Below are 15,450 nucleotides of genomic sequence, written 5' to 3'. Positions count from 1 at the left end.
TATTTGTCCAGCAGTCAAGGCAGGAAGCCCTAGGTTCCATCCCAAACACTGAGGGAAAACTAGACACCATGTCCCACGAAATCAAGCACCCAACAGGTAGAAGAGGTAGGAGAATCATAAGTTCAAGTCATGGGCAGCTACAAACTGCTGCAAGCCGCAGGAAAACGTAATGGGATTCAGCTACTATCACAAAAGCTTATACTTGGAAAAGTCAAGGCCTTCTCCAAAGGTCAAGCCATGGCTTAAGAAGTCTTGGTGATATTTTAGCTTTTGTATATACATATTAGCTGGTTCCTAAAATGATTTTATTTTGTGCTTCCAAGAACTCCTAACAGGGTATTTATCTAAAAAGCCTACCAAGCATCCAAGACCAAACAAAACAACACCTGTCTCCTAGGTCAGGCGGATAGCTTTATTTCTTGTGCAATTTAGGGTGAGACCCTCCTTTCTCATACAACCTTACTTCTTACTTAACCACTTTTAGGAATGCAGACTGAGCACACAGACCCCCTTTCTGATACACTACCCAGTCATTAGCACTCAGTTGACCTCCTCTTGACCACTCCCATTTTGGGTTGTAAAAGAAAGCCTGGTGGTCACTGCCTGAGGAAAATTCTTACCTGCCTTTATGACCCTGTAAGAATTCAAGCCTGATGACCTTGCTCTGCCAGAGGATTGCTATTGCTTGGTTTATAACTGGATTCCTGAGAGACTTGGGGGATCAGAGAGGTATAAAGAGAGAGAGGAGGATTTTTGAGGAGAGAACTTGAAGACGAGGCAGAGACAAGAGAAGAGAAGAACTAGATGGGTAAGAACCGAAGAGGAATGAACTAGATTGAAGGCTAAAAGAGAGGACCAGAGGAACAAGATGGAAGATGAGGAAGAGCCAGGTGGGGAAGAACAGGATGAGGAAGAACAAGATGAGAGAGAAGGAGATGTAGGAGAGCTAAGATGGGAAAGAACTAGATAGATGAGGACCTAGATGGGGCAGAGCTAAGATGAGAGAATTGAGATCTAACATAAAGGGGACAGCAGATAAAGGGAGAGAGAAATCAGGCAAGAAAGGAGCTAGGCATGAGAACAGAATAGAAGCTTGTAGACAGAGAATCGACACAGAATAATAAAGTGTATGCACTAAGGAGTTTCGTGTACAGAGATTCATTTCATATCCTCAAAGATTAATTATCAGCTGGTTGTAGATTCTCCCCGGCCCCTGGGTATTCCATAACATAACAAGTTCAAAGCTAGCTTGGATTACAAGAGACCTTGTCTGGGGCTGGAGAGATGGCTCAGAGGTTAAGAGCAGTGGCTGCTCTTCCAGAGGTCCTCAGTTCAATTCCCAGCAACCACATGGTGGCTCACAACCATCTGTAATGAGATCTGGCGCCCTCTTCTGGCCTGCAGGGACACATGCAGGCAGAACACTGTATACATAATAAATAAAATAAATCTTAAAAAAAAAAAAGGGACCTTGTCTGTAAATATTTAAGGAGATAGGGATGTAACTCTATGTGTGTATAGTATGCTTGAGGCTCTATGAGCAACCCCCCCAAAAGATCTTTCACTGAAGTCGACAATCCTGCATATATGAAGTCTTCATTCACAGCCACTTAAGCACAGACCTATGTAGTCATGTACCACATGACATTTCTGTCAACCATGGGTAATATATACCTGAGTGATCCCAGATTATGCTGTTTAGTGAAAAAGCTATCAGAGATAAATATAATATGATGTTCCAATGAGTAGGCAGTCTTTTGCTGCTAATCTGAATAAACTGGCATGCCAGACGTGGTGGAACACGCCTTTTTCAGGTAGATCTCTGAGTTCAAGGCCAGCCTGGTATACACAGTGAGTTCTAAGACAAGCAAAGCTACACAGGAAACCCCATCTTGGAGAAAAAAAAAAAAATGAGCAAACTCTTTGGATTGTTTTGGTTTTGAGGAGGTCTTGCCTTTGAGGAGGCAACTATGGTGCCCAGGCTGGAATGTTAGTGGCTATTCACAGGCACAGCCCCTCTACTAATCAGAAAGGGAATTTTGGACCTTAGTTACTTTTCTATTGCCATGATAAAACACTATGACCAAGACAACTTACAGAAGAGTTTATTGGGGCTTACAGAGGGTTAGTCCATGACCATCATGGTGGGGAGCATGGCAGCAGGCAGGCAGGCATGGGGCTAGAGCAGTAGCTAAAGGCTTACTTTCTGATCTACAAACAGGAAGCAGAGAGAGCTGGCTGGGAATGGCATGAGCTTTTGAAATCTCAAAGCCCACCCCCAATGACACTGTCCTCCTCCAACAGGTCACACCTCCTAATCCTTCCCAAACAGTTCCACCAACTGGGGACCAAGTATTCAGATGTATGAGCCTCTGGAGGCCATTCTCATTCAAACCACTACTGATCCATTCTGTTGCTCATCCCTCCTTAGGCAATCCTAGTGGTCCTTTACTCCCAGGAAGTCACTACCAAATTGATGCTGGAACTTGTGGTGATCAGTGGCAGAGTGCATTATGGCCCTGAACTTCAGAATTCAACCAATCCTCCTCTCTCAGCCTTGCCCTGCCAGGCCTGACAATCTCATTGGGTTTAGTTGGGTTTTTCTAGAAGTTCTACAAGCAGTAATGTTCCAAATATTATGCATTTTAAGGTGGTAATTGTCAAGACCTCTCAATGCCCTAACTTATGGGTTAAGATCCCTTAATTATGTGCAGGAGTGTTTTGGCTGCGTGTCTGTGCACCAAGTGTGTGCCTACTGCCCATGAAGCTCAGAAGAGGGCAGTAGATCCCCTGGAGCAGGAGTTTTGGAAGGTTGTGAACACCATATGGATGCTGGAAATTGAACCCAGGTCCTCTCTGAAAAAAGTTTTTTTGGTGGTTTCTTTTGTTTTTGTTTTTTATTTTTGGTTTTTTTGAGACATGGTTTCTCCGTGTAGCTTTGGAGCCTGTCCTGGAACTCACTCTGTAGACCAGGCTGGCCTCAAACTCAGAGGTCCTCTGGAGTGCTGGGATTAAAGGCATGCGCCACCACCGCCGGCACAGCTAGTATTCTTAACTGAAGAGCCATCTCTCCAGCCCTTCAAGGGCACTAAAATCTAATCCACTATGCACTGCAGGCTATTCTTCCATCCCTGCCCCCAAAATCACATTAACCTCCCACAGGCATAGCAGTGCCTGGGCGTTGTCAGATGAGACCACAGTGCTGAGGGGCAGAGGAATGCTTAAAAACCAATCAGCCACTTCAGGAAGAATTTACCATATATTGGGAGTTTGAGGGATGATGGCAGCGCCTGGGTGAAGTCACTGACCTAGGCCAAACATGTCTAAGGTGCTCTGGCAGGTGCTTTGGTGTTTTGGTAGGTGCTTTGGTAGTGTGCTCACCACTCAGTCCTTGGTTAAGGAAGGGAAAACAGACTTTATTCCCTTGATATAGATGCTGATAGAACCTAATTCAAAACCTTGGGCAGAGCCAACAGAGGACATCCTTGACCACGTAGACCTACTGACTAGAAGAGGTAGGATCTGTGTTCTCGGAGATGGTTTTGTAGGGCCCCACACCTCCATCCTGGGTGGGCAGCTACCCAACTCTCCGGACTGTCCCTCCTGACCTCACTACTTGGGACTTGAATATTGCCAGATGCCTAGGCCACACTGCTGTCCACATCAGCACCCCACATTACCCCCTACTGCAAATGAAATTGAGATCATTTCCCAGTGACACAGATAATAGGAATTATTCTCTTCTAAAAAGAAAGGAACTGGGGCTGGAGAGATGGCTCAGCGGTTAAGAGCACTGACTGCTCTTCCAGAGGTCCTGAGTTCAATTCCCAGCACCCACATGGTGGCTCACAACCATCTGAAATGAGATCTGGTGCCCTCTTCTGTGTTCATAATAAATAAATAAATAAATAAATCTTTAAGAAAAAAACTGATGATACCAACTTTCATCCCTAACTCCTGGAGACTTTAGCTGCCCAATCCTGCACTACCCCAAAATCCAATGGCTATTAGAGACAAAGTGCTAATTGGGACATGTAGCAACATTATTTCACTGTACTGATTTCAAATAGCCCTCTGTAAAATGGACAACTGGGCTAACTACTCTGTGACTTTACTGGAGACACCCGGCACTCCATCTAAGGCAGGCAGAAGCCAGCTAGCTTACTCATATCATGCTTCCTAGAGAACAGACTAATGGCCTTAATGGACCAGTCAGAAAAAAAAAGCCTACATCCAGAAGTCTCGGGGTGTGGGGGTGAGGGGGTGGACACAGACATGACTCCGGACCTCACAGGTTACCACTGACTACTCCGTACTCTACTACCGAACAGTACTGGCTCTCACTCAGTCTCTTGGGTCCCTTTGGGTCTTGGGTAAGGCCAGAGCACAGACCCGAACATGTCCAGATTTTAGTGAGGTGGAGGGAAACAGGCAGGAGCGGCAACGTAAAGCAGCAGAGGCCATAACTTCACTTTATTTCTATTTCCTTCTTACACAAAACCATCCAAACAACAGCAGAATAAGGCAAGGCAGAGGCTGGAAGTTTGTTCAATGCACATGTTCTCGGGGCTGTTCCACAAACCTTTTCTTTTTCTCCAGACCCCTGCTCTGAAGGCTGAGTACCTGTTCATGTTGCTTCGTATCCAGCACTATTAATTCTTCAGGCCCTAGCCAGAGGCCTTTGGAGATTGGTGGCTTGTGTCCCGTCTGGTTTTTTTTTTTTTTTTTTCCTTTTTGGAAACAGGGTCTCACTATGCAGCCCTAGTTGGCCTGGAACTCACTAGGTAGCCCAGGCTAGCCTTGAACTCACAGAGATCCGCCTGCCTCTGCCTCCAGACTGCTGGGATTGAAGGTGTGCGTCACATTGCTTGGCAGTCCCGGAAGGCCTACCCTTGCCCACCATGCCATAAGGTAGGAGAGCAGACTGAAACGTTCCTCTCTGACGGGTGAGGGTCTCTCAGATGAACTGTACCAGCAGATGTTCTGCACCTTCTGTGCTGGAGGAACAGAACTCAAAGCGTTTCCAAGGCTCTGACATTGCACGCGGGGCTAGAGGCCAATGGTATAGGAGCGGCCGGTAGGGTTGTGAATAGAAGAACAGACTGGTGCTGTCACCGCCCACTCATACCACACCTTCTTAGAATTGCTGCAGCGCCAGAAACGCACGCAGATGCTTTGGCCTTCGCGCACCGTGATGGGCTGCTGGAATAGGAAGAAGACAGGGAGATTCAGGTAGAGCTGATGGACTACACTTGGTAATGGACTAGGGGAGGCAGAGATTAGATGACAAACAGCCAAGTGGAGGGTACAAACCTATAACCCCAGCACTCAGAGGGCTGAGGCAGAAGGATCAGGAATTCAAAGCCAACTTGGGCCATAATTCCAAACCCTATCTCAAAACCAAACAACCAAAGATAAACACAACAAAGTATTCTGACCTTGCCTACTCTGTCAAAATTTGGATCACTCAGAGGGTGAACAAAGGGTAGTGAATGCTATGAGCATGTACAAGATTCCATGAAAACACCTAAGAGGAAGCCAACCTACTCTAGGAGGTCCAGAAAACGACCCACAGCAGGAATTTCCAGGGAACCTAGGTTAGTTAGCAGGGTGGCAAGATGAGCAAAGACCCATACAGGCAAAGCAGAGAGGAATGAGAGCTGGAGACAGCCAGCTCTCACAACATAGTCACCCAAGGGCAGTGGGAAGGCCGGGAAGGGTTGAAATGGTGAGGCAAATTCAAATGAGTGCTGTGAAAAGTGATTCACGTCCCAGGTAAAGACTGGACAAGAGTGCTCTGAGATGTGGGGAGTCCACTTAGGTGACCCCAACCGGGATGTACCAACTTCTCAGAGCAGGTGACAGAGCAGAACATGGGTTACAGCCAACTATCTGAGGGACAGGAGCAGAACACCACAAGCCAAGTTATCCCTCAACATACAGCCTTACAGGTGACGCCTACCTTAATGGGGAAGAGGATGGGAAACCATGAGAACATTCCAGGAGAGTGAGTCTCTGGACGGATACCTGTGGAGACAGAATAATGGAACCTAGAGGTCTCCGCCTTCCCTCTTACCTCTGATCTTCTGTGACCATAAAAAGGAGGAATCCAAGATCCCCATTCTCTGACCTGGTTCCCCACCAAATTCATGTGCTGGCCCTAAAGTAACATCCACTCAGATTCAGCCCCGGCCTCAAAAGCTCGAAGGAGTCAAGCTTTCTGGAGCAGTCTCAGGAAAGTGCAGACTGAAGGAATGTCCCCAGTGTGGTGATGCCCTTACACTGTCCCAGACACTCACTCAGAGTGATGTCCCGATAAAGCACAGTCTCAAAGTAGCCGGCAAAGCCATGCAGCACCGTGTTCACCTCCACAGGAAACTCCAAGGTGCAGTAGCGGTTGTTGTCAATCATAGGATCTGTTAGGAAAGGTGTGGCTGGGTGACAAGGGGCCGGAAGCCGGAGAACTTGGTAAAACCTGAATAAGCTCTAGCACAAGAGGACTAGACGTGCAGACTGGGACAGCGCGGGGCGGAAGCGGACGGCCGTGCATGAACCTACCGCGGTTGGGGTGGCTGAACGTGAAACAGGGCTGGGGTGCAGACAGCTGGTGGAAGTTGTGCAGCCGAACCACGTAAGGCATCTCAAACTGTGCCTGTGCAGAGAGAGAGCAGAGCTAGAGGACACAGACGGGGTGCCACCTTCCCCAAGAACCCAAACCCCAGGGCCAAAGAAGAGACAAAGACACCGCTTCACTTCACACACTTCCGTCAGTCCCAATTTCTCTTTTACTTCTTCATCTGCTCCACAGGAAGAAAACAGAGAAGACGAACGAATATTTCCACCTTCCAGGAAAGCAGCTCTTTACCTCAGGGTCACGGTCCTTCTCCCGACAGGCTCGGACCTCGTTGTACAACTTAGAGGAAGAAATGGGAGCCAGGAAGGAGGTATATTCTCCAGGGATGCTCACACCATCGTCTACAGAGCAAGAGGGTCCAGTTAGTTTCCAAAGGGAGGGAATCGGCATGCTTGCACTAACTGAAGGCCCAAGCAATGAAACAAGCCAAGGCTGCCCTGGGCATGGCAGGAAGACAGGTTGATGTGCCATAGGGATTTCGCTCTTAGGCTAATTTAGAGCCACAGATTAAAAGTAAAGAAACGTAACACAGTCATGCACTCCTTAGCAACAGAACAAATTCTGGGGTGAGTGTAAAACCACTATGTGAAAACAACAGTCCTTACACACACCAAGATAACTATGATGGATATCCCAATGACATAATCCTATGGGACCACATCATGTACACAGCCCACCGCTGATGATTATCATTAGGCAAGGCAGGACTCTAATCTGGTGGTTTTGAAATTTTATGGGGATTGTAATAACCCAGGAACGTTCCCAATGAACATTAAGCTCAAGTACCCCTTATGGCAGAGCCTCATTTTAATTAAATGCTCTGTGGCCAGGCCCTACCCATGGTCCTCAAAGTGCATACATATTATGCCAACTCAGGGAGTTCACAGACCTTAGGTAGTCCACCCACTTATGGCTCTCTCAGAAATTTTGATATCTGACATCATTTTCTTTCTTTCTTAAAGATTTATTTTATGTATATATGTGCCTTTATTCCAGAAGAGGGCAACAGATCCCACTGTAGAAGGTTGTGAACAACCATGTGGTTGCTGGGAATTGAACTCAGGACCTCTAGAAGACCAACCGGTGCTCTTAACCGCTGAGCCATCCCTCCAGCCCTGATATCTGACATCATTTTCTTTTTTTTTTTTTTTTTTTTTTTTTTCTTTTTTGGTTTTTCGAGACAGGGTTTCTCTGTGTAGCTTTGCACCTTTCCTGGAGCTCACTTGGTAGCCCAGGCTGGTCTCGAACTCACAGAGATCCGCCTGGCTCTGCTTCCCGAGTGCTGGGATTAAAGGCGTGCGCCACCAACGCCCGGCCTGACATCATTTTCTAATCTAGCAAGCAGCAATTCGCAGCCGAATGATCTGACTTCCAAGGCCGCTTCCTGGACCAGCCATCAACTGCCTCATACACCCAGCCTGGACAAACCTTTCAGGAAGTGCTGTGCTCCATCCAGACACTCAGGTGACAGCTCATTGTCAGCAAAGGAGCCCAGCAGCTCACTGACGATGATGTCCGCTTTCTCTGGAGCCACCCATTCCCGCATGTCTGATGAGACCACGGTCACCTGGCTCCCCCATTCTTCAAACTGCCAGTTCTCTAGCCTGAAACAGAGGGGACAGAGTAAGAACCGGGGCTGGAAACGGGGACCCAGGACAAGCTGCCCAGCAAGCAGGCTGCTACTCACGTCACCACAGCATTGGGGTTCTTCTCCACAGCATACAGCCTTATCCGCCGGTCAGCCTGCTTGGCTGCCCGGAGAGATGCATTCACCAAGGGACCCCGGCCTGCACCCAGCACCATTAGCACCCTAAGAAAAGGGAAGAGTCAAGCAGACTGAGCAGATGGAGAAACAGGCGTATGGCGCCCTGGGACCAGAAGGAAAGCACTCACTGGACATTGGTCTCCTTTTCTTCTTCCGGTACTCGATCTAGCAAACATTTATAGATAGCCTGGGGGAAGGACAGAAAACCTCAGAGCTAAGATCCCTTCTCCACTGATCTTCCCCTGCGCTCTGCCACCCTGGAGCCAACACTATACCTGCTGATATTGAGAGTACTTGATGGGGTCCTTTTCAAACACTTCATATGTCTGAGATTCCAGATTGTCCATCAGTGGCTGATAAAGGAGAAAAAGAACAAGTTGGCCAGATTTTGGCAAATGGCCAAGATATCAGAAATCTCCCATTGCTTCCTGAATTTTCATAGGATCCTGGACCACCTACTCTCAAGAGATAGCTCTTGCCCCATCTCTTGCTATCATCATTATTATTTTTTTTTTATTATTGTGGCTTTTTGAGATTTTTTTTCAATTAAAAAATATCTGTGTTGTCAGGTGGCGGTGGCCCACACCTTTAAAGCCAGCATTCGAGAGGCAGAGCCAGGCGGACCTCTTTTGAGTTCGAGGCCAGCCTGGTCTACAGAGTGAGATCCAGGACAGGCACCAAAACTACAGAGAAACCCTGTCTCAAAAAACAATACAAAAAAAAAATTGTGCGTGGGTCTTCTCCCTGCATGTATGTCTGCACACCACACACAGGCAGTGCTTGAGGAAAGGGCACCGAAAGCATCAGATCTCCTGGGACCACCGTTGTGAGCCACCGTGGGAGTGCTGGGAATCAAATCCAGGTCCTCTGGAAGAGAGGCTAGTGCTCTTGACTGCTGAATCACCTCTCCAGTCCCTTCTCTCACCTCTGTGAATGTGCCCCGACCTACCTGAAGGGGGGACTGCAGATAGTCTTCATAGCCTTTGGCGAAGAGTTCATACGCATTGGGTGGAGGACGGTTTTGGCTTAAGTATTCCAAGTACTGGAGGTAGGAGCAGAATTCCTTCTCTGAGTGGTGGTTGGTACCCGTGATGATAAACTGCACTTCCAACTGTGAGAAGTCAGACCGTTAGACCCAGCCCACAGACCATGACTATCACAAATTCTGGTTTACGACCAAAAGCCCTGACATGAAATAAAACCCACACCAACAATTCTCCAGCAGCAGTTCAGGACCAAAAAAGGTGGGGCTCTAATAAGTCTATAAAGGCCTCCTTTGCCATATAAGCATCATCCTGACTCAAACGGCCACAAGTGAGGGGCCTTGCAGGTGTCATGGCAGGCAGGGAAACTCAGTTCAGCCTGACTTAGGCTGGCTCAAACTTTGAGTCTAATGCTAGGTGGCTTATGCCAGCATATTTAAACACAGTAGAATTGGAGAAAAAGTTTCCTGGTATAATACAACAAATTTCTCATGAAGTTTGGTTCCTTCTCCAGAAATCACACACACAAAAAAAATAAATAAATAAAATTAAAAAAAAAATCACCTATGCCTCTTCCAGAGAGAAAATGTCATGTACAAGTGAACAAGTCAGGAGCTACCCTTGGGCCACCCACCTTGAGGAGCCGGAAGATCAGCCTCTGCTGCATCTTAGAAAGAACAGGAAATCCCTTTTTGTTGGTTAGGAAAATGCTGGTGGGAAGAATCGCTGCTTTGATGGGCTCTCCAAGCCAACGGTCGATGACGTGACTGGACGGGAGGTCAGCCCCGATCTCCAGAGCTGCACAACGGAAGAGAAAGACCTACCACCTGCTGTGAGGCAGGGAGTCCTGCCTTCCTGGGGTGCAAGTTTTTTCCTTCTGCTGAAAACTGGTGGTTGACCCCAGAGAAAGCAGCCAAGACACACACAGAACTCATCTATTTCTTCCGTTTTTCAGACAGGTTCTCACTGTATAGTCGTGGCTGGCCTCGAACTCACAAGAGATCTGCCACCCACATTCTGGGATTAAAGGTCCATGGGAATAAAATGGCCAGTGCTGGTTCTATTTTCAGAGTGGGTCTCAAGTAGCCCAGTATAGCACTGAACTTCCCATGAACTTCTGATCCTCCTGCCTCCACTTCCTAAGTGCTGGGATTTGGGCATGTGCTATTACATCTGGTTTTATGTGTGCTATGGATCTTACTTAGAGCTTCATGTGTATATAGGCAACCAAGTGCTCTACCAACTGAGTTACATGCCCAGCCTCATGAAATTGTTGATCCTTGTATTTTTTTAGATTTAAATTTTATTCATGTGCACATGTGTGTATGTATGTACATATAGCATGTGTATGCCATATGTGTGTGTACATATTATGTGTGTGCCACATGTGTGTGCACATATACCGTGTGTGTGCAGGTGCCCATGGAGGCCAGAAGAGGGAATCAGATCCTCTGGAGCTGGAGTTAATAGGCAGTGTGAGACATCCAGTGTGGGTGCTGGGATCTGAGCTCTGGTCCTCCTGACAGAGCAGCAAGTACTCTTAACCACTAAGCCACAGCTCTAGCACTGAAACTGCTGGGGGTTTGGGTTTTTTTGTTTGTTTGTTTTTTGTTTTTTGAGACAGGGTTTCTCTGTGTAGCCCTGGCTATCCTGGAACTCACCCTGTAAACCAGGCTGGCCTGGAACTCACAGAAATCCAACTGCCTCTGCCTTCCGAGTACTGGGATTAAAGGCATGCACCACCACCACCACCACCACCACCACCACCACCACCACCACCACCACCACCTGGCTGTTTTTGTTTTAAAAACATGATCTCACCGGGCGTTGGTAGCGCACGCCTTTGATCCCAGCACTCAGGAGGCAGAGGCAGGTGGATTTCTGTGAGTTCGAGGCTAGCCTGGTCTACAAAGTGAGTTCCAGGACAGGCTCCAAAGATACACAGAGAAACCCTGTCTCGAAAAACAAAACAAACAAACAAAAAAAACCCCACGATCTCACTTGTGTAGCCCTGTCCTGGAACTTTCTAAACTGTTAACTCTTATTTTTGTTTTTTGTTTTGTTCTTTGATTTTTTTTTTTTTTTTTCCAAGATAGGGTCTGTGTAGCCTTGGCTGTCCTGGAACTCAGTCTGTAGACCAGGCTGGCCTCAAACCCATAGAGATCCGTCTGCCTGCCTCCCAAGTACTAGGATTAAAGGCGTAAACCACCACCGATCGGCTATTTTTTGTTTTTTGCTTTTTTGTTTTTTAGATAGTCTGTCTACATAGTCCTGTCTATTCTAGAACTCACTAATTAGACCCGGCTAGCCTTGAACTCAAAGAGATCTACCTGCCTCTGCCTCCCAAGCCCAGGGATGAACCTGCTGATTCTTGCTCCTAGGAGGTTCCTGCTATCCTAGGACCCCGTGGACTTACCTACTGCAATTCTCTTGCTATAGTCACACAGAGTGCGGAAGTTATGCCACCTGCCCAGAGTCAGAAATAAAAATACCGTCAAAGGCACGTGGCTTATCACTCAGGGAGCTCTTCTCCAGCCCCCCATATTCCTCACCCACCCCATGCAGGCAAAGCAGCAAGAGGAGACATACATACCACATCCACGTCTTCTCTTCCCCGCTGCACTCCTCTGTGTGTGTGGTTGGGACATTCTCAATCACATCATCCCTCAGGTCCTCTGGTGCCACCAAGGGCACCCTCATCCAGAACTGCATATGAACAGGCACTGCTAGTTAGAACGCTGTTTTGAACTAACTGGGTCCAGAAGCTTCCCTCAAAAGATCTTGATCCAGATCTCAAGTTAATCTATTTATTTGCTTTTCTACATGTGATTACACCTGTGTTTAATATCTTATACACATCCGTATGCAAATACCTACCTTTTATTTTAACTAGAAAAATGAAGCATTTTTCTATGACTTGGTTTTGTTTTACAGTGCTAAGACTCACACTCAGAGCCTCCTGTATGTCAGGCAAGTGATCTACAACTGAGCCGCACCTCCAGCCCCATAGACTCTGTTCTGAAACTCTCCACACAGCCCTCTGAGATGGGGACGGGGAAGAGCAGTACTGACATTTCAATCTGGCCAAATACTCTGAGGCATAACTAAGCAAAAGGCACTTCACACAGCTGACCATCGTGATATCCAGCAGGAAAGAAGCCATACCATGGAAGAGTGGTGGCCAGTGTGGATGTGGTTGGTCAAAACTCTGGCCAGGTTTGTGTTATCTTCCTGATTCAGGGGCAAGAGGAAAGCTGGAAGGCCCAGATATGCCCCAAAATTCAGCTCCTGTAACATAGCCTGAAACACAGGGAAAGAGAAAACCATTAAGGGCTAGGAAGCAAATACTTTTGGAGAAGTTAAAACTGGATCTGACATTGTGGCCCGGGCTGTTCTGGAATTCACTATGTAACTCAGTTTGGCCTTGAATTGGAGGCAATCCTCACTCAGCCTCCGAAGTCCTAAAACTAGCTCTGTAGCCCAGGCTGGCCTTTAACTCACAGAGATCTGCCTGCCTCTGCCTCCTGAGTGCTGGGATTAAAGGCCTGAGCCACCACCACCCGGCCTATTTTTATCTTTTTGAGACAGGGTCTGTCTACAAACTCCTGGCTATCCTAGAACTATATAGACCAGGCTAGCCTTGAACTCAAACTTTTTTTTTTTCTTTTTGAAACAGAGTCTTAGTATGTAACCCTGACTGGCCTGGAACTCTCTATATAGACCAAGCTGGTGTCCACTCAGAAATGTGCCTGCCTCTGCTGAGTTACAGATGTGAACCACCATACCCACCAGACACTTTTAACTGTACTCTGACTTACCAGGTTCTGGAGGACTGGGAATTACTGTCCTAACCCAGTTTGATGACACAACTAATTTCTTTCCTTTCTCCCCCCCCCCCTTTTCTTTTCCTGGCTTGGAACTCTCAATCCTCCTCCATTATCTTCCTGATGTGAAATAGCCTCCCAAATGCTGAGGTTACAAGTAGGTGCCACAATACCTAAGTCATACCTAATCTTTAAAAGGACCCCACAGAGAAATCCAACTGCCTTACCGCTTCAGAGTTCCTTCGGATCTTCTCCACTTTTGAGTCTGGATGAATCCACGGAGAAAGCTTGCCCACAATTAGCGTATTCCAGTCTGCACTCCCCCACCCAAGAAAAGACAAAGACTCAGTGAGGTCTGGCCTTTTCTTGCTCAATTTCTAGTTCTCAGCAGGAAATAAAGAGCAGAGATGAAAACAAGCCTTTTCCTCTCAGATATAGGGATACCCTGATGGAGAATGGGGGACTGTGACTTTTAGTAAGTAAATAAGGAGGAAACAAGAGTTACCTATATCACAGGGGCTAACCAATATAACCAAGTCAGAAAAGAAAAATGAAGACCTATAAAGCATTAGTTATTACTGACTCTAATAATAAGGGGCACATGGGATGGTCCCTACCCCTTCCTGACAGCAGTAGGTCTGATCGTGTCTGGGGGCCAGGCCGATTCTTAGCAGGTTCCTGAGTGAACTCCCTCTTGAAACGCGGGTGGAAGACAGGCATGCAGAGGAAATCAAACCTACAACCGCGACAGACTCAGAATTATCATGTAAAGTGAGGACCCAGAGATCCAACCAACTGGGTTTCAAGTATCATGATTTTGCACAGTTCTATCACGCCATCAGTCACCCCACGGGCGACTGAGTCCAGCCCATCTTGGGGCACATGACTTTCACTACACTGTGCATCCATTTCTTCCCCAAAACACAGCCATGAAAAAGATGAATGAGAAAAAAAATGGACATCCAAGCCACGGAGCACTCGTTCTTCCCTGAGAACACTGGCTTTCCAGGAATGTCAAATCCAGATTTGTCCCAACGCTGCCCATGCCTCCCCCCCGCCAGATGAACCTCATCTCTCGCTTGTCCCTTACACTTGCTTCCACTCTCAAATAATCTCAGCCTCCAAGGCCCTTGGTGGACTGCCTGGCGTCCCTTCTTTAATTTACCCAACAACTCCCCTGACGTTTGGACTCGGTGACCACACGCCTCCCAGAGTTTCATCCTCTCGTTCTCGGGGCCGAAGTCTTCCCCACTCAAGGAGTCATGGTGTCTCAAGCCCTCCTCCCCTGCGGGGAACTAGTCTGCCCTCCTCGGTCCCCAAATTTGGATCCCATATTCCTCTGGCGGAGATTCAGCCCTCACCCCTGCTTGGCCACAGCACCCAGGGTGTCAGCTATTTCGGGGACGCAATTCAGGTCCCTCCCGCTGGACACGCGGCTGCCACCGGCCCCTCCGACTGCCATCGCCGCCATCTTTTCCCTCGCGCGGCCCACGCCGGGATTCCTTGATCCTGGGGACCAATCACAAGGCCGAGAACAGTCCCCGGGAGGCGGGACAAGTCGCCTTAACAACCAGAGCGTCTTCACAGCTCCGGAGCGGAGGCGGAGGGACCGAGCGGCCGCTCCCGCCAATCCACAGGCCGCACGGTGACGTCGGCGTGGCTCCCCGGTTCTACCAATGACAGACTCTCATTGGTGACGCTCTGCCGTCTCCCAGAATGCCCTGTCCGGCTGAAGAGTTCCAGGGAGACTACAGGTCCCATGCAACCCTGCAGGCGAAGCCTGAAGTAGCATCATTGGGCCACACCAGAACGTCTGCGGGCCAGTGGCGCAATGGATAACGCGTCTGACTACGGATCAGAAGATTCCAGGTTCGACTCCTGGCTGGCTCGTTGGGACTGGTACTCCTTTATTTGCATCCCTTGCTAATAGTCACTAATAGTGACTAAGCTACTAGTTACGTAGTAATTTTCTTTCCTGATCTCTCAGCCGCCTTATTTCTTAAGTATTTTTTTGCTTTCCTCGTCTCTCAGCCGCCTTATTTCTTTCATTATCTCCTCACGCTGTTATTTTCAGGTCTTAACCTGGTTCGGATTTGCAGCCATCCTACGCTGGCGTTTCTCATGCCTCTTTTCAAAGCTGTGTCTTGTATCTGGGCAAGTGAATCTGAACATGAAAATTCCGGTGAAATTTTATCAGTTAAGACGAGCTTTGTCTCCTTACTATGCTACACTTAAAAACAGACT

General features: G+C 47.8%; 1 protein-coding gene and 1 non-coding gene across 3 annotated transcripts; one reads left to right on the top strand and one right to left on the bottom strand.

Moving 5' to 3' along the window:
• Window positions 1-4,446: 4,446 nt before the first annotated feature.
• On the bottom strand, window positions 4,447-14,786 carry Prmt5 (protein arginine methyltransferase 5). Of its 2 annotated transcripts, XM_028892194.1 has the most exons (17): window positions 14,568-14,786; window positions 13,824-13,942; window positions 13,434-13,519; window positions 12,548-12,682; window positions 11,976-12,088; window positions 11,799-11,848; window positions 10,017-10,180; window positions 9,349-9,510; window positions 8,675-8,752; window positions 8,528-8,586; window positions 8,322-8,444; window positions 8,063-8,238; window positions 6,866-6,975; window positions 6,559-6,652; window positions 6,300-6,416; window positions 5,963-6,027; window positions 4,447-5,202 (listed from the first exon to the last, which is right to left on the bottom strand). In XM_028892194.1, exons 1-17 carry the CDS (start codon window positions 14,675-14,677, stop codon window positions 5,050-5,052), a joined length of 1,914 nt encoding a protein of 637 aa, XP_028748027.1. In that variant the 5' UTR covers window positions 14,678-14,786; the 3' UTR covers window positions 4,447-5,049. The 2 variants fall into 2 exon arrangements, with proteins under 2 accessions (XP_028748027.1, XP_028748029.1); XM_028892196.1 differs by lacking the exon at window positions 13,824-13,942.
• Window positions 14,787-15,023: 237 nt separating this feature from the next.
• Window positions 15,024-15,096, top strand: Trnar-acg. The gene has a single exon. It is a non-coding gene; the product is annotated as a tRNA-Arg (tRNA).
• The last annotated feature ends 354 nt before the right edge of the window (window positions 15,097-15,450 follow it).

Source organism: Peromyscus leucopus, chromosome 9 (genome assembly GCF_004664715.2).
Source record: "Peromyscus leucopus breed LL Stock chromosome 9, UCI_PerLeu_2.1, whole genome shotgun sequence".
NCBI classification, from domain to species: Eukaryota; Metazoa; Chordata; class Mammalia; order Rodentia; family Cricetidae; genus Peromyscus; species Peromyscus leucopus.
This window is presented reverse-complemented; position numbering and strand designations above follow the sequence as displayed.

Excerpts from the sequence above, each read along its gene's own strand:
- Prmt5 (XM_028892194.1), bottom strand. The coding sequence starts at position 14,677 with ATGGCGGCGATGGCAGTCGGAGGGGCCGGTGGCAGCCGCGTGTCCAGC. Across the intron at positions 13,943-14,567 it reads GGTGCTGTGGCCAAGCAGGG|GTTTGATTTCCTCTGCATGC; the intron begins GTGAGGGCTGAA and ends TCGCGGTTGTAG. Across the intron at positions 12,683-13,433 it reads TCCGAAGGAACTCTGAAGCG|GCTATGTTACAGGAGCTGAA; the intron begins GTAAGGCAGTTG and ends CCTGTGTTTCAG.